Below are 22,838 nucleotides of genomic sequence, written 5' to 3'. Positions count from 1 at the left end.
AGTGGATGTATCGTGGGCCTTATTCAGAGATTCCTTCAGCTCATACATTGTAAACGGTTGATTATAACTTTCTGAGTTATTCGATGTGAATTTCAACCGTGTCTTTTCTTTGTGAGTTTTTAATCTTCTGAATGCTTCTGAGTAATTAGAGGATGAGGAATTTTTTGAGAAGCTATCAGCAAGTATGTTAACAATGTCATGTTTGGAATTGATATTCTTGTTGTTTACTTTGAGATGTCGAAAGGAATTGTATTTCCTATTTCCATTGATTTTGCGGATCGTGTCCCAAACTTTCTTTATAGAGGAACGAGAGTTTAGAGTTGAAACATATTTTTTCCATGATGTTCTTTTACTTTGTTTAATCGTGCGGCGAGCATTGGCCGGAACAATACGGTACTTAGTTAAATTTTCGGGTGTTGGACGATTATTAAAATTTTTCAGTGCTTCTCGGCGTTGTCTAATGGCCTCTTTACATTCTTTTGTGAACCATGGTTTTGAGAGTTTTTTACCGTTTGGTGAGGACTTGGGAATGGATTCTTCTGCATTGTCGATTAAAACAGAAGTAAAATATTGAAAAGGGTTATTGTCGTTTAAGACAGTATCCCTATTAAGTCTAGTTGTACAAAGTGTTTCAAATTTGGCCCAGTCGGCCTTCTTTAAAGTCCAATGTGGAACTGCTTCGTCAATTGTAACGTTGGTATTGTTAAGAGAGATTGGAAAGTGATCACTGCTGTGAAGGTCATCAGCGACCTTCCATTCATAGTCCAAAAGCAGCGATGGGGTACAAATTGTCAAATCAATACACGTGTATGTACCAGTTCCTTGGTGTAAATATGTCGGTGATTTGGTATTATATAGACACAAATCGTGTCTGGAAATGAAGTCTTCCATTTTGTGACCTCTGTCACTTATGTGATTTGAACCCCATAAAATGTTATGGGCATTAAAATCACCGAGTAGAATAAAGGGTGCGGGGAGTTGTTGAACAAGGTCGTCTAATTCATTTGTTACTAAATTGGTGTTTGGTGGTATGTAGATAGAACAAAAGGTAATCACCCGATGCAGAGTGACGCTCACAGCAGTGGCTTGTAAATTTGTGTTTAGAGGGATGAGGCTATGAGGGGCTCTGTTGTTCACAATAACAGAGACTCCTCCTGAGGCTCTGTCAACATTATGAGAGTAGTTGTTAAACAGGGAGTAGTTTTTAAGTGTGATGTTATCTATATCTTTCAAAAATGTTTCCTGAAGACATAGTACTGCAGGATCACGTTCGTTTAAGAGCAAAAGAATATCATTGTAGTTAGCTTTAAGTCCTCTACAGTTCCATTGTATGATGGTGTTCTTCATTGCAAGTTTATATTGAAGATTCTGGAGCTAGGTTAGACCTTTCGCGGAGGCAATGTCTTTGGTTATTTATCGGGAGGAAGTACGGGGGTGAATTTTTTGTTGTTAGGTCTGGAGCCACCTTGAGGACATGGAGCAGATTCTTCTGCATCCATATCCTCAAAGTCTCCAAACCTATTGTGCAGTTTTATTGGGTCATCAGACCCTTTTTGCTGCCTATTTGCTGTCGACTTTTTCTTACTGTTTGGTGATTTTGATGGTGGAGGATTGTTGAACGTTGTTTGCGTCGATGTTGAGTTTTTTGGGGGTTTGTAATGCGATATGTTCGAGACGGAAGGGGATTCAGGTGGGTCTGTTTGGGTTTGGGCGTCTTTCGTTGCTTTTTGATTGCTCTTTACTATGGTTGAGAAGGATGGGCCGGGGAGTGATGTTCTATTTTGTACAAGCTTCCTGGCCTCTGGATACGGGATGTTGGATGTGTATTTGATCCTTTGGATTTCCTTCTCCTGTTTCCATATATCGCAATCTTTTTAATTTGCATGGTGTTCCTTGCCGCAGTTGACGCAATGCGGAGTGGCTTTGCACTCGGATTCCCGATGAGAAGGGTCTCCACATCGTCCACATACTTGGTTTCTGGAACAGCGGTCTTCATGATGACCGTATTTTTGACATTTGTAGCATCGGAGGGGATTTGGTATGTATACCTCAACCCTAACTTGTAAGAACCCAACTTTGACAACTTTAGGTACCGTTGGTCTGTTGAAGGTGAGTATAATGGTGTTGGTGTCTTGCAGATCGTTGTTTCGTTTGATACGAATCCTACGAACTGCAGTGACACCTTCACTTTTCATCCCCTCTACGATGTCTTTGTCGCTGACTCCAGCCAAGTCACGGCAACGAATGACGCCTTTTGATGTATTTAGAGATGTGTGTGCGAAACAAGTCACTGGGATGTCATGAAATACTTGAATTTTTTGAATGTTCTCAGTGTGTGCTTTACGTTCGCACTCCACAAGCAGACCACCTGATTTAATCTTTTTAACGCTTTTTGGTTTGCCGACTAATCCAAGTATAGTCTTTTCGATTATAAATGGCGATAGTGCGGCTAGGGGTTTGGTTTCATCTTTTGATTTGATGACCATGAAGCGAGGAAACGATTCCACACTACATGGTTCATCATCTGAGTCAGTTCCCGTTTTGGTACGCTTATTTTGATTTTTTTGATTTTCCATTTTGGCTTGAATAAAAATTCAGCACCCGTGCTCCCCACCCACCAAGGAGCCCAACAAGGGGACACTTTTCAAGTGTCAGGGATACACAGATGCCATACTCAGTTGATAAAATTACCTTTGATTGACCCTGAAGTCGCCAATTTCTAAGGTCGGTAAAATTACCCCCCGATTGACCCGTTAAGCCACCGCCTTCTAGGAAGTCTTCTAAGACTTGGAAAAGGGAAAGATAAAGGAAGAGAATTTAGGGGCAACGGTGGTATCAAGAGAGATACAAGGAGACAGATAAAGAAGGTGAGAGAGTAAATAAAGACCTCCTAGGGCTCGGCGTGACCAGCCGATTTGTCGGAACCGGGCCAATCCCGACCACCCGTCTAAGAGAAGTAGAGGCCAAAGTAGTGTGTTGCAGGGAAAGCCTCTGCTCAACTACCAGGATCCTTTCCTCCTCCGACACGGGACGCAACCCACGGCAAACAGGTTGCCTCTACTTAGTCGCCTTTTACGACACGTAGCGAGGCACGTCGGGCCAATTCTACAACCCCGGACCCGCAGGGGGATCATACTTTGAAGTACGTTCATGCATTCATTCTAACTACTTAGGCTACCGGAATGGTTCATGAATGAATAAAGTATTCAGTGATGGACCGTTCAGGTGGCCTAAATGGTTACAGTGTCCGCCTCAGATGCGGAGGTCGCGGGTTAGAAACCCTGCTAAGTCGTACCAATGGCTTATAAAATGGTTCTAGCAACTGCCTCATTTTAGCTCTCACCATTAAGAGGTTAGTGTTAGGGATGGTTGATCTGGTGGTAAGACAATGTGTTTGGGTGGGACATGATGGTACACGTCTGATGATTGGGTGGGGCATGATAATACACGTCTGATGATTGGGTGGAACATGATACACGTCTGCGGCATGATGCTCCAGTGCAGTTTATTGATTTAATTAAACTTGAACGGACTGGTCAGTCCATCTTACTGATACGAGTTAAGCGTTATTAATAGAATTATTAATTTTCTTATTCTTCTTCTTCTTCTTCTGCTTCTTCTTCTTCTTCTTCTTCTTATTATTATTATTATTATTATTATTATTATTTTATTAGCGGGACATCTTCGACTGAACAGTTGGCTTTTGCTATGGACTACTGCATCGTACAAGCTCAGTATCACCGTGACTGATACACATAACAACGTTGTGGGTCCGAAATATCTGACCGTTAATATAGCTAGTAAGTTGAGTACTTCCGTTTAATTATTCCTAGCTTAAGCTTATTGTCATCGGCTGGAGATTAACATTAGTAAACCAGACAATTCCACGTGTAACTAAAACAATGTCACGGATGGAATGCTTTTAAAAACACATATGATTTTACTGTTGGATGATCCTTGAATGAAATGTGTGATGGGAAAGAAAAACCACAGAGTATAGTTTTACAAAGAATATCATGATTAAATTCATATTTTGGGGTTAAAAAAGACTACTAAATTGTTAAAAGCAATTGGTATTAAAGTCTATACTTTTTAATAGTTTACGCAAAGGAGTAATGTTAACGTAGCACAGATAAAATAACACATAGACTGCAATAGATGTAAGTAAGGGTCTACACGGCACTCTAATTTCCAAAACGTTGGTGAAATGTTTAATTCATTTATTTTCATCATAACGTTTGCAACAATGAATACAAACTGTTGATGTTTACTGTTGTGTTGATTTTATTTATATATTAGATCCAGAAAGAGAGGTGGCAACGTGGCGATGGTCTATGTGGGATGGGGGACGCATGTGGGTGGGATAATGAAAGGGTTTTAAAGGTCCAAACTCAAAATAGGATACTTTTAAAGAAGAAAGTTTTGGCTTAAACTTTTCCCTACAACAATCTTTCACCTAAGTTAATTCCTCAAGGGTTGCTTCAGTAATCATTGTTGCAAAAAAAGTCATTATTATTATTATTGTTATTATTATTATTATTATTATTATTATTATTATTATGATTGCAGATATAGACGATATTCCACAGATATTGAATGTTCCCCTTACCCCCAATCTGGAAGTGCGTGAAAATACCCCACTTGGAACCTCATTGATGACTGTTTCCGTTTATGACGCTGATTCTGCCGACACGCTGACCTACACATACAACTGTCTGCAAGGAGAGGCTTTCAGCTATTTCGCGCTTAATCCTTACAGTGAATTTCATTTTCTTTTTTTCTTTTTTGCTTTCTTTTTTCTTTCTTTTTTAATATACGAAAACCATTATTATTTGTAAGAAATTTAACTGTTCGTCAATTGTATTTGGTTGTCCTCTCTACCCAAATATATACAATTTCATTCGATAGTCTTCTCTTCCATACTCATCGGTCGTACTCTCTTCATACTTCAATCGAAATACCCTCTGCCGTTTCCGTGAAGTAGAGAAAGAAACCTCGGATGTAATTAGTCGCCATTGAAAACTTAAATTACTTTTGCTCACATAGAATAATGTCGCGCCTGAAGGAGACAAAGTCAGAATTGGAACCATCTCTGCCACTACTGTACTTGCTCGCCATTGCTGCGCCACTCCGTCAGTAGCGAATCACCAAACACATCAAACTGATATATAATCCTATAACTACTTCCGAGGTTATTTCAAGACCCAGCGGAATTGGCTAAGTGATGTTCCGATTGTTCCATACTGAGACAGATCCATGCACTCATCCTCTCGTCCACACTTGTACAAATTCATTCGGTAAAGTCTTTTCAATGCTTAAACAATTGTATTCGGTCGTCCATATTTAAACAAGTGCATTCGGTCGTCCTCTATTCAATTCCTATACAAATCCATTTGTTCTTCCTTCTTCCATATTTATCCAAAATCAATCGGTCCTCCTCTCTTCATTCGATTTCGCTCTCATCCATATTTCTACAATTTCATTTGATCATCCTCTCTTCCATAAATATACAAGTTCCTATAGTTGTCTTATTTTCCATATTGATACAATTTTATGCCATCGTCCTCTGTTTCGTGCTTAAACAATTTTATTCGGTGATATTGTCTTTCATGCTTATGCAAATTACGAAGGCCATATTACTTTCGGTGTCAGTACAAAATACTTCTAATATTTTGGGAAATTTCGGATATGACATATATTGTAGGTAGAGGCATGACGTTATAACGTAGATAGTAAGTAAACGTAGAACTTCGATCGTTTATAAATCTATAATTTATAGATAGTAGATACATTTAAAACTTATAACATAGATCCAAGGTAAAGGTATAACTTATAAAATACATCATAGGTAAATGTATAACTGTAACATAGATTGCAGTTAAAGTTTACAACTTATATATCATAGGTAAAAGTATACCTTGTAACATATCTCATATACTAAAGTTTATAACGTCTTTATCTATGTATATACGAATCACTTCGTTTCTCTCGAGAGTTTTAGTCGGTCTCCATAGCCATTTCTTTTTTATCAGAGTTCAACTGCACCAATAAATGTATGTATATATGTATGTCTTTATTTATGTATGTATGTACGTATGTCTGCGTGTGTGTGCATGTATATATCTATGTATGTCAGTATATATGTATGTATGTACGTATGTAGGTAGGTAGGTAGTTAGGTAGGTAGAGGTTGATAGGTATGCAATACATTTTACATCAGTCCAAATGTTTGTTTCAGCGGGTGTACTGAAAACAGCATACAAGTTTATAACGTCTTTATCTATGTATATACGAATCACCTCGTTTCTCTCGTGAGTTTTAGTCGGTCTCCATAGCCAGTTCTTCTTTATCAGAGTTCAACTTCACCAATAATAGTATGCATGTATGTATGTATGTATGTATGTATGTATGTATCTATGTCTGTACGTATGTATGTCTGCGTGTGTGTGCATTTTTGTACGTATGTCTGTCAGTATATATGTATGTATGTATGTACGTATGTATGTATGTAGGTAGGTAGGTAGGTAGATAGAGGTTGATAGGTATGCAATACATTTTAAATCAGTCCAAATGTTTGTTTCAGCGGGTGTACTGAAAACAGCATACAAGTTAATAAATTACGAAACTATTAGCACGTCAACACTTTCCTTAACAATAACTGTGGGCGATCATAAGCATTACGACCGGGAGATTCTTACTGTTGTCATCAAAAACGAAAACGAGGCTCCGTATTTTTTGTATTCTGAATATAACGTCTATGAACAGGAAGGGCGCACGGTAAGATAACTCAGTTCTGCATTGTAGACTATATATTTTTTATATCAAGTGGTTTGGTCGTGAAATCAATTTTAACACAAGTTTGCCCTTTCGGAAAGATATGTAATGTCGAAAACATCTAAAACATAATTTAATTTGTTAAAAAAACAATGGCTTTGCTTGGACTCTAAGAGTAACATGAGTAAATTGTAAGATGCGGTTTTCTAAAAAAATTCATTCATCCTTTAAATTGCTTTTTAATATCAAGCACAAAATCTACGCAAATCAACCTATATGAAAACGTGTCAGTTTTATGTGAAGTTATGACTTAGATACAGTTTACATTGTAATGACGAATTAGGAATATATACATGAAACTCATACCAATATTCTGGTACATAATTGGCCTCCATTTTTAAAAAGAACCTTTGTTCTCTCAGGATTGTTTAATAGCAGCAATGATTTTTTTTAAATAAAATAAATTCAAGCTGCAAGGAAAATGGTACATTTACGACAAAAGCCTTTTATTAATAGCAATTGTAAACAGCGATTTAATAACTTGGCAGATAACATCAAGGCGTTACATTTTGTTGGCAATTATCTGCGTCCAGTAGTGCCAATACGAATTTCATTTTCTCAGTTACTTCATAACGCTATATATGACAGTCTCAGGGTGTTTTTCAAAGACTTGCGCATAGTACGAATTATACAAAATTGCATTTATTATACTTTCTAATGTATTACAGCCTTCCTTCTCTACGATGTTATCATGGTTTTAAGAAGTTAACTATACTTATTACGCAAATAACTTTTTTGGCGTAAGTATATATAGCAGTTGTTAGGTAAATTATTCCGCCGTGTGGTTTATGTAGTCATGATTGTCAGATAACGAGTCAAACACTATATGCACAGTTCGTTACGCTGATAGATGAATGGTTAGAAAAGCCTAAAACAAAACTTGTAGGAGGATTTTGAATGTAACAAAGATTAAATTGTATGCTTAATAATTTGCCCACGTATTTATCGCCAAATTTATTATTTATTTATTATTTTTAAAAATTTATTTATAGAGCAACTACATGTTCCTCAACGTGAATAGTCTAACGAGTGATGTGGACGCGTCCGAAACTCTGGCATATGGTTTGGATTGTGGTGCCTATACTGATTATTTTTCTATGACTTCATCATCCGGGCTATTGTCCTTTAAAGGCGTCTATGACCTTGACACCACTGGACCTCCATCTGACGTCAGGTGTAATGTCACTGTTGAAGATAAAGGCGGACTATCGGCTAAAATGCGGCTTAATATATTTGTTGCGTTAGTTAATGACCACCTACCTTCCTTCCAGTTGAGTTCCTACACGTTTTATGTGGCTGCTTCAACTACAGTAGGGACACTGGCATTCACTCTAACCGCAACTGATCATGACACGAACACCGGTGACATCATCACATACAGCCTGGACCAGAGTATGTTGACGGATATTTACTTTATGATCACTGATGACGGATCGGTGTATGTATTGAAAACACTCGCACCTCTTTATATCGGGGCTGATCTGTCATTTACCGCGCGTGCAACAGACTCGGCTGGTCATGTTGGAAGTGCTTCCGTGCTGGTTAAGGTTCCTGTTTCCACGACAACCGTTACGACAACAACCGACCGGACTATGTTATTCACCGAGTCCTATACAAATATAATTTGGCTTGTCCCAACAGTTATGGCGTTTGTCAGTCTGATCTGCCTTTCAGCCTACATGTTTTACCTTTGCTTTAAACACTCGAAGAGGTGCAGTTGTAAGGAGAGCTGCTGCTGTGTGCGTGGGTGAGTTTACAATAGGTTGCTGTGTACGCCGGTGAGTATACCATAGCTTGATGCGTACGTGGTTGAGTTTAACATGGGTTGCTGTATGTGGGTGAAAATACCCACCATATCTTGTTTGTTTTTTTAAGTTGGCGAGTATACCTAAGGTTGATCTCTACGTGGTTGAGTATACCCACCATTGGTTCATGTGTAAGTGGGTGAGTATACTAGAGGTTGTTCAATGCGCTGGTGATTATACCTAAGGTTGGTCTGTACGTGGTTGAGTATACCCACCATAGGTTCATGTATAAGTGGGTGAGTATACTAGAGGTTGTTTAATGCGCTGGTGATTATACCTAAGGATGGTCTGTACGTGGCTGAGTATACACACCATAGGCTGCTGTGTAAGTGGGTGAGTATTCTTGATGTGTATATTTGTGAGTATACCCACCATATGTCGCTGTGTACGTGGGTGAAAATACCCACCATATTTTGTAGTGTACGTTGGTGAGTATACCCTAGAATATTCTTGATCATTTGAAATTGCTTATTTACAGTGTCAGTCAAACTTCCCGAACCACCACCCCTCCTCTAACCCTTATCCTAATTGCTATAACACGATGATGATGATCGGGATAGGTGGGGTAAAAGCAATTCTGTGTGAGTGGGGGGGGGGGGGGGGGCAGGGCGATGGATAAGGACCAGCCAACCAAATAATTCCAGTGGTAGGTGAGGAACGTATCTTACGACACATTTGTACTGTTGTCCTATACTTGGAGGTTAACATTAGCCCTGAAGTCAAATAAGTACAATAATTCCTTAATTTCTTCAATTTTTAAAATTGTGATGGACTTGAGCAAAAATACAGCTGCACAGTTTATTAAATTTTATATTTTAAATCATACAAATGAGAGTTGAAGGGATCTAGATAAATAATAACCATAACGGAGTATCCATTGAGAGCAAAATCAAAAAAATTATGAAGTCTTAGCGTTACCTTTTTTCTCAAATGTATAAATGTCCGCATTTCCAAATAATTAGTAAGTTCACAGGTGACCGCAAATATATTTCAAAAGAGGAAAACATTTGACTTCTTTGCATTGTAAGACTGGTTTCGTTAATAAGAGGTCATCCATAGTAATTGGATAGGGATGCAGTCTATATATGACTTACATAGTGACGATATAAGTTTGCACAAATTATGCAACACTTTACTATGGAGACTGAAAATGGAGACTATAAAGGGGAGATATGTATAATCATTATCTGATGTTTGAGGGTACTTCAAGCAATATTATTTATTTTTCAAGTATTTGTAATTTATAAGATAAACATCTGTTGGAGATAACTACAAAGTGTTAAAGTAACGTTTCTCTGCAAAACTTTGAAACAGATTCACATTTGGATCCAAACAGAAACAGGCAGTCAAAAATAATCCTTGGATCAGCTCAGAACTAGATGTCAGTGATTCTGTTATCAATACCAATTATATCTGAAGTGGGCTAGCCAATTGTTAATGGTTATATGTTGGAGTAGTTTGGGCTTTTTTTGAGTTCGTAGACAAATAAAGGAAGGAAGGAAGGAAAGTACGAAGAAACAGTGCTAGATTCGTATAATTCTTTGTAATATAAACGTTGCATCGGTGATCATCGATAACAAATGCATAGACAAACTAATATAAGAATGACTATGAAAAATAAACCGCATGAAAACCATTGTGTATTTATATGAACGGCGTATTGTGAACAAAGTTATGTATGGTGTCAAACAGATTTGTTAAATTTGCTTTCCATTCTGCTTAAAGGTGGGAAGCACGCAGGCTGTTTATTCCCAAAGTGTACAAGAATCAACCAAATCTCATGCAGAAGAAGAGGAAGAAAGACTCACCCCGTGGTACTCTCTCTCTCTCTCTCTCTCTCTCTCTCTCTCTCTCTCATGTATTTGTCTCAACATTACTGAAAATGGACCGCTACATTATCTTCATTGAAACAATGCGAACACCTGGATTGTATAAATTTAGAAAATGAATGGGCATCTTATATAGAAAAAGCCAAATGGATGATTTTATAAGAGGCAATCATCACAAGCGACAATTTACTTCTATCGATAACTATATAAACCACACAGCAAGCCAAACCATTCAAATATCAGATAAATATTGTCGAGACAATGAGACGTTCCTTGGGTATTTAAACATTATCAGTGACTCATCGCACACGAATATATTTCGAATTCCCCCCCCAAAAAAACCCTTCAACTAATTCAGAAATAAAAGATCCATACAATAATGTTTATTTTAATTTCACTTTTATACATATATAATCAGTGTCCTGAAAAAAGTTCCACTTCAGATTTTGTCTTATTTTGTTTGTTCCTTTGTTTGTTTGTTTGCTTGTATTTCTTGGGGGATACGTTTGTTAATTTTGTAATATAAATGAAACTGTATGTAATGCAATATATACAACATTTATGAGATTAACGTTTTTGCTGTGTTGTTCTTTTGTAAGGTCAGCGTTTTGATATCATCTTTCTTGTGTACCTTGAGGTCAATAAAACGTTTTGATGTCATCTTTCTCGTGTGCCTTAAGGTCACTAAAACGTTTTGATGTCATCTTTCGCTTGTGCCTTAAGGTCAATAAAACGTTTTGATGTCATTTTTCTCGTGTGCCTTAAGGTCAATAAAACGTTTTGATATCATCTTTCTCGTGTGCCTTAAGGTCAATAAAACGTTTTATGTCATCTTTCTCGTGTGCCTTAATGCCAATAAAACGTTTTGATATCATCTTTCTCGTGTGCCTTAATGCCATTAAAACGTTTTGATATCATCTTTCTCGTGTGCCTTAAGGTCAATAAAACGTTTTGATGTCATCTTTCTCGTGTGCCTTAATGCCAATAAAACGTCTTGATTGATTGATTGATTGATTGATTGATTGTTTTTTAACGGCGCATCAGCACTTTTAGGCTATTTAGCGCCAAACAAAGTGTTACTTGTATAATCTTTTAAAACTTATAAAAGGTTCTATATCGACCAGCGATATAAAAGAACAAATGGTTGAAATTAAAAACGGTAAGATGGTAACGGTGCAAAATAAAGCTTCCCGATCAACGGGAGATGTAAAAAAGATGAATAGGTATTAAAATGGGACGGTATGTATATTGCATAAAACTGCACAAGGTGATAGCATAAAAGTCAGAGTTTAGAGTAAATATTTACGGCTTTCAAGAACTCGATAATACGAGTGATGTTTATATTATCAAAAAGTTCTTTCATGTCATGCACAACGTAATAACGATCGCGCGTAGGTTGTAGGTCAAAGCACTCTATCATAAAGTGCTTGACAGTGAATGGTTCATTGCAAGAAACGCACTCTGGTGGGTCTTCACCTTTTAATATGTGGGTGTGGGTGATATAAGTATGACCAATTCGGATTCTTGCAATGACTACCTCCTCCCTACGAATGGTTCTGTAGGAAGGAGTCCATTCTCCTAGAGTTGGTTTGATTGCATGAAGTTTGTTATTTACAGCATCATTCCATGATGCCTGCCACTTCTGACGTAAGAACTTTCTGATACAAGGTTTAAAATCAGTATATGGTATTTTAAAATCAGATGGTTCTTGAGAAAGGGCCATTTTAGCAGCGCGATCTGCTTTTTCGTTACCTTTAATATCAATGTGGCTAGGTAACCAACAGTATATTATATTGTGGGAGACACTCAGCTCGGTATTTTTTACGAGTATGTTTTTCAATAATGGGTTCTCCAGTTTTCTATTGTGTAGTGACTGGAGTACTGATAGCGAGTCGGAGAAGATGATACTGTTTAAAATACGGTTCTTTTCTATATGTTGCAGAGCAAGGTCTATTGCTCTGATTTCGGCTGTAAAAATTGATGCTCCATTTGGTAAGCGAACTTGCGTTGTGTGATTTCCACAAACAAAGGCTGCAGCAGCCTTTTCCTCATCCTTTGATCCATCAGTGTAAATTCTGGTGTAGTTTTTAAATTCGGTGAGGAGTTCATGGTAAGAGTTGTGGAAGATAGAAGGGTTTGTTTCGGATTTTTTTCCATCGTGTAGCGTAAAACGTACTTTTGGTTGTTTAATTAGCCAGGGTGGTGTTTCGGAGATGGATGTTTTCTGAATTTTTGAAAGATCTATATTTGTAGTGTCAAGGCTGCATGATAATCTAATGCCAAAGGAAGGTATGGCGTTTGGTTTATTTTCGTATAAAGTTTTGTATTTGGGTTGAAAAACAGCCGAAAAAGCAGGATTCAGAGGGTTTGATTTTAATTTCAGAGCATACTGTGCGGAAAGCATTTCTCTACGATGCGATAACGGTGGTTCATTCGCCTCAGCTAGAAGGCTTTCACACGGGGATGTTTTAAATGCTCCCAGAGCCAGTCTTATTCCCTGATGATGAATTGGATCAAGCATTTTAAGATACGATTTCCTGGCAGAGCCATACACAACGCAACCATAGTCTAGTTTGGAGCAAATAAACGTTCTGTACAAATTTAGGATGACTTTTCTATCAGCACCCCAGTCAGGGTGCGCTACTACTTTAAGTAGGTTAAGTGCTTTTAAGCATTTAGCTTTTAAGTTCTTTAGGTGTGGAATAAAGGTCAGTTTTCTGTCAAAGATTATACCTAAAAATTTGGTTTCCTCAACAACTGGAATAGGTGTTCCATCCAGTGTGAGGTTCGGTTCATCGTGATGTTTTCGTAACTGACAGAAATGCATGCATACCGTTTTTGATTTCGAGAATTTGAAACCGTTTGCATTGGCCCAATTTTGAATTTTGTTTATATTTTGCTGCAGTTGTCTTTCAATTGTATGCATGTGCTTTGACCGATAACATATTAGAAAATCATCAACGTATAACGAACAATCCACACCAGGAGTCAAACACTTGGTGATGCCATTAATTTTGATGTTAAAGAGCGTCACATATAAAATACTGCCCTGGGGCACACCCATCTCTTGCTCGTGCAGATCTGAGAGGGTAGAGCCCACTCGTACTTTGAATTCTCTGTCGGAGAGAAAGTTGGATATGAAAGAGGGCAGACGGCCTTTTAGACCTAGATCGTTCAGGTCATTTAGTATCCCGTACTTCCATGTCGTGTCATATGCCTTTTCTAAATCAAAGAAAACCGCTACTAAATGTTCTTTCTTAATAAATGCATCGCGAATGAATGTTTCTAGTCTAACCAGATGATCATTGGTGCTCCGGCCATATCTAAAGCCACTTTGGAAAGGAGATATTAAATTGTTAGTTTCCAAATACCAGACAAGCCGAGAATTGATCATTCGTTCCATTGTTTTGCACACACAGCTTGTGAGTGCAATTGGTCGATAGCTGTTTGGGTCTTCGCTATCTTTACCGGGTTTGGGGACTGGTATTACAGTTGCTTCTTTCCAGATTTTTGGTACATTACCAGTAATCCATAAATCATTGAAGAGTTTCAAAAGAGATGTTAATGATGATTCTGGAAGGTGTTTCAGAAACTGGTAATGTATCTCGTCAGGCCCAGCGGATGTATCATGGGCCTTATCTAAAGCCTCCCTAAGCTCCGATAGTGAGAACAATTGATTATAACTTTCCGAGTTGTTGGATGTGAATTTTAAACGTGACTTTTCTTTTTGAGTTCTAAGTTTTTGGAAGGCTTCTGAATAATTAGATGATGAGGAATTTTTCGAGAAACTGTCAGCAAGAATATTTGCAATGTCACGTTTAGAACTAAAGTTGTTATTGTTCAGTGTCAGATGTCGGAGAGGGTTTTGCTTTCTCTTTCCGTTTATTTTGCGTATAGTGTCCCAAACTTTTTTAACAGAGGAACGAGAGTTTAAAGAAGAAACATACTTCTTCCATGATGCTCTTTTACTTTCTTTGATTATGCGGCGAGCTTTGGCCCGGGCAATGCGATATATATTTAAGTTTTCGGGCGTCGGTTGATTATTAAATTTCCTTAATGCTTCTCGGCGTAGTTTAATGGCTTCCTTACATTCCTTAGTGACCCAAGGTTTTTGGGTTCTTTTACAATATGGCGATGACTTGGGAACGGATTCTTCTGCAATCTCTATTAAAATAGATGTAAAATGCTGAATGGTGTCGTCAACATTGAAAACTGTATCCTCATTCAGCCTAGTTTTACAGAGTGTTTCAAACTTGGCCCAGTCGGCCTTCTTTAAATTCCATTGTGGAATTACTTCATCGCCTGTAGAGTTAAGATTTACAAGAAAGATTGGGAAGTGATCGCTGCTGTGAAGGTCATCAGCGACCTTCCATTCATAGTCCAAAAGCAGAGAAGGAGAACAAATTGTCAAATCGATGCTTGTGTATGTACCCGTGCCTGGGTATAAATATGTAGGTGTTTTGGTATTATATAGACACAGATCGTGTCTAGAAATAAAGTCTTCAACTTTGTGACCTCTGTCACTTATATGATTTGATCCCCATAAAATGTTATGGGCATTAAAATCCCCGAGTAAAACAAAGGGTGCGGGAAGCTGTTGAAGAAGATTGTCGAGTTCGTGTGGTACTAGGTTAGTGTTTGGTGGTAAATAAATAGAGCAAAATGTAATCACTCGATGTAGAGTGACGCTTACAGCAATGGCTTGTAAATTGGTGTTTAAATGAATGAAGCTATGAGGAGCTCTGTTGTTTACAATAACAGAAACTCCTCCTGATGCCCTATCAACATTTGGAGAGCAAGTGTTAAACAGGGAGTAGTTTTTAAATGTGATATTGTCTGTATCTTTCAAGAATGTTTCTTGAAGGCATAGTACCGCAGGATCATGTTCGTTTAAAAGCAGGAGAAGATCATTGTAATTTGCTTTAAGTCCTCGACAATTCCATTGTATGATAGTGTTTTTCATTATAAATTTAAATTAAAGATTGTGGAGCTAGGTTAGACCTTTCGCAGACGGAATTTGTTTTGTTATTTCTCTGGAGGAAGTACGGGGGTGAATTTTTTGTTTGTAGGTCTGGAGTTCCCTTGTGCGCATGGAGCAGATTCTTCTGCATCCATGCTCTCGATGTCTCCAAACCTGTTATAAAGTTTGATGGGGTCATCTGACCCCTTTTGTTGCCTGTTTCCGTGAGATTTTTTATTCTTTGGTGATTTAGGTTGTTGGGTATTATTAAATGTAGTCTGAGTAGATGCCGTGTTTTTCTGTGCTTGGTAATGGGGGGTGTTTGAATTTGGTGTTGAATCGGGTGCTTCTGTTTGTGTTTGAGCGTCCTTCGTTGTTTTAGGATTGCTCTTCACTACAGTGGAGAAGGATGGGCCAGGATGGGCTGTTTTTGCCTGTACAATTTTTCTGGCTTCTGGATAGGGAATATTATTTGTGTATTTTACCCTCTGAATTTCCTTCTCCTGTTTCCAGGTATCGCAATCCTTGGAATTTGCGTGGTGCTCTTTTCCGCAGTTGACACAATGCGGAGTTGCTCTACAATCAGATTCCTGATGAGCATTGTCTCCGCATCGGCCACATATTTGGCTCTTGGAGCAGCGGTCTTCGTGATGGCCGTATTTTTGACACTTATAACACCGAAGGGGGTTGGGAATGTAAATCTCTACCTTTACTTGCAAAAAGCCAACTTTCACCACTTTGGGTACAGTTGGCCTGTTGAAGGTGAGTACAATGGTGTTGGTGTCCTGCAGATTGTTATTACGTTTAATACGTATTCGTCGGACTGCAGTGACACCTTCATCTTTCATTCCTTCGATGATGTCAGCGTCGGTGACTCCAGCCAAGTCGCGGCAGCGAATCACGCCTTTGGACGTATTCAGTGTGGTGTGAGCGAATGAGGTTACTGGGATATCAAAGAACGTTTTCATTTTCCTGATATTGTCTGATTGACCTCGTCGCTCACACTCAATAAGAAGACAACCCGATTTCAACTTTTTAACACTTTTAGGTGTGCCAATCGATCCTGTGATAGTCTTTTCGATGACAAATGGAGATAGTGCGGCAAGCGGTTTCGTGGCATCTTTTGACTGTATGACCATGAAGCGTGGAAATAACTCCACACTACATGGTTCATCGTCAGACTCTGATAAGGGTTTCGATCTTTTATTTTGATTTTTTTTGGAATTATCCATGATGGCTAGATTAAAAATTCAGCACCCGTGCTCCCCACCCACCAAGGAGCCCAACAAGGGGACACTTTTCAAGTGTCAGGGATACACAGATGCCATACTCAGTTGATAAAATTACCTTTGAATGACCCTGAAGTCGCCAATTTCTAAGGTCGGTAAAATTACCCCCCGATTGACCCGTTAAGCCACCGCCTTCTAGGAAGCCTTCTAAGACTTGGAAAAGGGAAATATAAAGGAAAAGAATATAGGGGCAACGGTGGTATCAAGAGAGATACAAGGAGAGAGAGAAAGAAGGTGAGAAAGTTAATAAAGACCTCCTAGGGCTCGGCGTGACCAGCCGATTTGTCGGAACCGGGCCCATCCCGACCACCCGTCTAAGAGAAGTAGAGGCCAAAGTAGTGTATTGCAGGGAAAGCCACTGCTCAACTACCAGGATCCTTTCCTCCCCCGACACGGGACGCAACCCACGGCAAACAGGTTGCCTCTACTTAGTCGCCTTTTACGACACGTAGCGAGGCACGTCGGGCCAATTCTACAACCCCGGACCCGCAGGGGGAAAAACGTTTTGATATCATCTTTCTCGTGTGCCTTAATGCCAATAAAACGTTTTGATATCATCTTTCTCGTGTGCCTTCATGCCAATAAAACGTTTTGATATCATCTTTCTCGTGTTGATGTCATCTTTCTCGTGTGCCTTAAGGTCAATAAAACGTTTTGATGTCATCTTTCTCGTGTGCCTTAAGGTCAATAAAACGTTTTGATGTCATCTTTCTCGTGTGCCTTAATGCCAATAAAACGTTTGATATCATCTTTCTCGTGTGCCTTAAGGTCAATAAAACGTTTTATGTCATCTTTCTATTGTGCCTTAATGCCAATACAACGTTTTGATATCATCTTTCTCGTGTGCCTTAATGCCAATAAAACGTTTTGATATCATCTTTCTCGTGTTGATGTCATCTTTCTCGTGTGCCTTAAGGTCAATAAAACGTTTTGATGTCATCTTTCTCGTGTGCCTTAAGGTCAATAAAACGTTTTGATGTCATCTTTCTCGTGTGCCTTAATGCCAATAAAACGTTTGATATCATCTTTCTCGTGTGCCTTAAGGTCAATAAAACGTTTTATGTCATCTTTCTATTGTGCCTTAATGCCAATACAACGTTTTGATATCATCTTTCTCGTGTGCCTTAATGCCAATAAAACGTTTTGATATCATCTTTCTCGAGTGCCTTAAGATCAATAAAACGTTTTGATGTCATCTTTCTCGAGTGCCTTAATGCCAATAAAACGTTTTGATATCATCTTTCTCGAGTGCCTTAAGATCAATAAAACGTTTTGATGTCATCTTTCTCGTGTGCCTTAATGCCAATAAAACGTTTTGATATCATCTTTCTCGTGCGCCTTCATGCCAATAAAACGTTTTGATATCATCTTTCTCGTGTCCCTTAAGGCCAATACAACGTTTTAATATCATTTTTCTCGTGTCCCTTAAGGCCTATACAAAGTTTTGGTATCATATTTCTCGTGTGCCATAAGGCCAGTTCAACGCTTTGCTATTATCTTTCTCGTATACCTTAATGTAAATTCAACGTTTTATCATCTTTCTCGTTTACCTTAAAGCCAATTCAAGTTTTGAAACAATCTTTTTCGTTTACCTTAAGGCCAATTCAACGTTTTGATATCATCTTTTTCGTTTACCTTAAGGCCAATTAAACTTTTTGATACAATCTTTTTCTCGTTTAACATAAAGCAATTCAACGTTTTGATATCTTATTTATCGTTTACCTTAAGGCCAAAGTCAACTTTTCAACTACATCCAGAGAGCACAGCTTATTTTATTATGCCCTACAATAAATGTGAAAGGGTTATTCCGTGTTACGTCATCTGCTTTTCCATCTGTATTATCTGTCCAACTGTATGTTCTTTTCTCCATCATTCCTTGCTAAGTGTTTCAGTAACCATTACTTTAGGTGGATTTACAGGCACTGCAACTTAATCCATTATTAAGTAATCACAAAACTATGTTCCTGTTACTTATATCCATGCGTCATTGATGTTACTCAAGACTATGTTTTGGAATCACTGTGTTGAGCATTATATAATGCAAAGATCCTCTTGCATGTCTGTATACTGATCATACAAATTAGGAATCAGGTAAATTCCCAGTTATTGTTTTGCTTATATTACCCGTTCACTTGTGTCTACCATTTTCTGATATTCCAGTGCAAACTTAATTGAACGTTTGGGGAAAATCTATCCGTTAATCATGATTTTCTGATAGTGAACATTTTGTATGACGAAAACCGAAAAAGTAATTGTCTTACAATCTAGAAATTTCCTTATAAAGTAGAAGATCAAATTATCGTACAGGCATTTTAGTGGTAAATTAACACTGGTGTACTGGCAAGCTATGCTGTATTGTATAAGCTCGTATTTATTATCTCCTTTCATTCGAATTTACGCCTAGCCTCATCAAGCAAATTCTAGGGTGCATAAAATCTTATAGTAGACAACGGAACTTCTTACAGAGAAATAATTCAGTTCTTTTTTACATATATTTTTCATGCTTTTTGGGGATGGAATATATAGCGTCTAAGGTATCTTTTACGGCCTATCCCAAAACATAGACAAAGAAAGTTCGCAGGAATTAAAACAATACGTAAATTAAATAATTTTTATCCATCTGTGTTGTAAACAAACTTAACCTAAACCAAACAAAAAATACACCAACTTTATATTCCCCTCAAAAAATATTCTTTGACAAATAAAGACAACAAAAGAAATGATACAAATCACCCAAATGTTCTTTATTCTAGAAAATATAATTGATTGATTCGCTCACTAATCTTAACAGTATTTCAGAGCGGAAACCTGCATGAAAAAAGTACAAATCAACCTTATGGTTATTATCTTTTTATTTATACTTTAGAAACCCCTTTGCTATACCTTCACCCCACCCAGAGACTTGAATAACAAAAGAAACACTGAGCTAAATGTATACGCGAAATTCTTTACTTTTGTCATTATGTGTAGGTCACCCAACCACATTCGAACGGATCGATTATGAGGATGACGTTTCAATCGTCGACAGAGAAGACAACCCTTCAGTGTCTTACATTCCACCCGCAAGTCGGATTGTGGCTACACCTGCTGAAAAGGAATCTAAGGCAACTTTATCCCGGCATAGACCAGTTATTGAGAGTCCAAGAGGAGCAAGTCTTGTGAGACACAACGTATCCCCACAGCCCTATGACTCCGTTAGTCAAGCGCAGTATGAATACCCCGAAACGAACAACAGAGTTGCACCAAGCCCTATTCCTGAATATGAAAGGGAAATCACCCCATTCCAAATTAGACAACCAAGGAGGTCTCTTTCTCTCTCTTTCTCTCAGTACACCATTTAAATCAAGCAATACAATATACTGAATGTTACAGACATCATGCGTCGAATTGAAAATTATGGTAACGTGACATGCATAGTTATATATTTTATACAAAAACGTATTTGAGAGACACTGTATTAAAACTGTTTTAATTACTGGCTAAAATTTATAAGTTGCATTAGCAATAAAATAAAGTATGGTGTCCTCTCAAAAGTAAATGTACACGTGTACTTACTTTAACTTCCTTTGTAAATGTTTTCTGACTCCAGCTTTTTTATTTTCGTAAAGTATCTATGGAACAGAATCTTTACATAAAATCATGAATAAAAAAATAATAACTATAATAACTTTGACATGTGCCTCATATTATTTCATTATCATCTTCTTTTCAGATCCTGGATGGTTGATTCGTTTTGAACAAAGCTTTTTTATAAAAAAAGAACAGCTCTTGTGTCCTTCTATAATGTTCGGAAATAAGATACTGTGTACAGCTTCAGTATTCGGAAATAAGAATTTTTGTTCAACTACAGTCTTTTTTGTCTAGCGACAGTCTTTAGAAATAATATTTTGTGTACAGTACAGTCTTCGTATATAGCCCTATATGTACAGCTAAAGTCTTTCGAAATATGCTCTTGTGTCCAACTAGTCTTTAGAAATAACCTTTTGTGTCCAGCTACAGTCTTCGTATCTAACCCTTTATGTACCGATACAGTCTTCAGAAATTGGCCATTGTATTGAGCTACAGACTTCAGAAATAAGCCTTTGTATTGAGCTACAGTCTTCAGAAATAAGCCTTTGTATTGAGCTACAGTCTTCAGAAATAAGCCTTTGTATTGAGCTACAGTCTTCAGAAATAAGCCTTTCTATTGAGCTACAGACTTCAGAAATAAGCCTTTGTACTGAGCTAGTCTTCAGAAATAAACTATTGTATTGAGCTACAGTCTTCAGAAGTAAGCCTTTGTATTGAGCTACAGTCTTCAGAAATAAGACTTTGTATTGATCAAAGTCTTCAGAAATAAGACTTTGTATTGAGCTACAGTCTTCAGAAATAAACTATTGTATTGAGCTAGTCTTCAGAAACAAGCATTTGTATCAGCTCCAGTCAGAAGAACGCCTTATGTATAGAAACAATCTTCAGAAATAAACCTTTCTATCCAGCCTGTCTTATGAAATAAGCATTTGTCACAATCTACAGTCTCCAGAAGGAATCCTTTGAACTGAGCTAGTCTTCAGAAATAGTCCCTTGTACCCAGCTACAGTCTTCAGAAATAGACCTTTGTACCCAGCTACAGTCTTCAGAAATAGGCCTTTGTATCCTGTTACAGTCTCCATAAATAAGTTTGACGTCATTATGCAAATCAACATAAGGATAGTTGTCTTTCTAATTTAAACTCTGATATTGCTTAACGTTTTCATTTGTAATGTATTATTCTGTCCATTTTCTTTACTCAACTAAAATTCTTTCTCAGTTTTTCTCATTTTTGTTTTGTTTTCCTTTTTTCCAATGTTTTTGTTTTGCTCTTGACACGATTTTAAGCTTCTTGTTTTCCACATAAATTGTACGGTTTAATTTAGAAAGAAACATTATTTTAAAACATTTCATATTTGTTATGTGTTTTGGCTTATCTCACAGTATGTTACGGTTCATATTATTTCAATTTTGCCATTGTATCATTGCTTCTGATGACCGTGCAAACGATTCTAGAACATTAAGTCCATTCTGTATGAATATTATCGCAGTTGATTATATTTTGACATACACCAATCATGATGATTTTCTTTGTATTCCACGTCGCTATTTGCTCGTTGTTTATAGTGATTGACTGATTGATTGATTTTTAACGGCCCATCAGCACTGTTAGGCTATTTAGCGCCAAACAAAGTGTTATTTGTATAATCTTTTAAAACTTATAAAAGGTCCTATATCGACAAACGTTATAAAAGATTGATTGATTTTATTGTTAACGGCGCATCAGCACTGTAAGGCTATTTAGCGCCAAACAAAATGTTATATTTATAATCTTTTAAAAAATATTATAAGTCTCATATCAAACAGCGATATTAAAACACAAATAGTTGAAATTAAAACGGTAAGATGGTAACGGTGAAAAATAAAGCTTCCCGATCAACGGGGGATGTAAATGTATGTTAATGAAATATGATGAAAAGGTATTAAAAAGGGACGGTATATATATTGCATAAAACTGCACAAGGTGACAGCATAAAAGTTAGATTTTAGAGTAAATATTTACTGCTTTCAGGAACTCTATAATACGAGTGATGTTAACAGTATTAAAAAGTTCTTTCATGTCATGCACTATGTAATAACGATCGCGCATAGGTTGCAGGTCAAAACACTCTATCATAAAGTACTTGACAGTGAATGGTTCATTGCAAGATTGATTGATTGATTGATTTATATTTAACGGCGCATCAGCACGGTTAGGCTATTTAGCGCCAAACAAAGTGTCATTTGTATAATCTTTTGAAACTTATAGAAGGTCGTATATCGACCAGCGATATAAAAGATTGATTGATTGATTGTTTGTTTTTTAACGGCGCATCAGCACTTTTAGGCTATTTAGCGCCAAACAAAGTGTTTAATCTTTTAAAACTTATAAAAGGTTCTATATCGACCAGCGATATAAAAGAACAAATGGTTGAAATTAAAAACGGTAAGATGGTAACGTTGCAAAATAAAGCTTCCCGATCAACGTTGATTGATTGATTGATTGATTGATTGATTGATTGATTGATTTGTAACGGCGCATCAGCACTGTTAGGCTATTTAGTGCCAAACA

The 22,838-nt window shown here is 37.5% G+C and overlaps 1 protein-coding gene across 1 annotated transcript in view; it reads left to right on the top strand.

Moving 5' to 3' along the window:
- The window catches only part of LOC149788637 (uncharacterized), a 54,905-nt gene extending 33,390 nt beyond the window's left edge, over positions 1-21,515 (top strand). Inside the window, exons 11-17 of the mRNA XM_089974725.1 lie at positions 3,675-3,800; positions 4,570-4,758; positions 6,584-6,777; positions 7,827-8,581; positions 10,365-10,453; positions 19,688-20,021; positions 20,430-21,515. Of these exons, the coding sequence (XP_089830851.1) occupies positions 3,675-3,800; positions 4,570-4,758; positions 6,584-6,777; positions 7,827-8,581; positions 10,365-10,453; positions 19,688-20,021; positions 20,430-20,454 (1,712 nt within the window). The 3' untranslated portion in view covers positions 20,455-21,515. The remainder of the gene's footprint in view (positions 1-3,674; positions 3,801-4,569; positions 4,759-6,583; positions 6,778-7,826; positions 8,582-10,364; positions 10,454-19,687; positions 20,022-20,429) is intronic.
- The last annotated feature ends 1,323 nt before the right edge of the window (positions 21,516-22,838 follow it).

The sequence above is a fragment of the Sinohyriopsis cumingii genome, chromosome 11, assembly GCF_028554795.1.
Source record: "Sinohyriopsis cumingii isolate HCF-2022 chromosome 11, ASM2855479v2, whole genome shotgun sequence".
Lineage (NCBI taxonomy): Eukaryota > Metazoa > Mollusca > Bivalvia > Unionida > Unionidae > Sinohyriopsis > Sinohyriopsis cumingii.
Note: the sequence above shows the minus strand (reverse complement) of the source record. Positions and strands in the feature narration are given on the sequence as shown.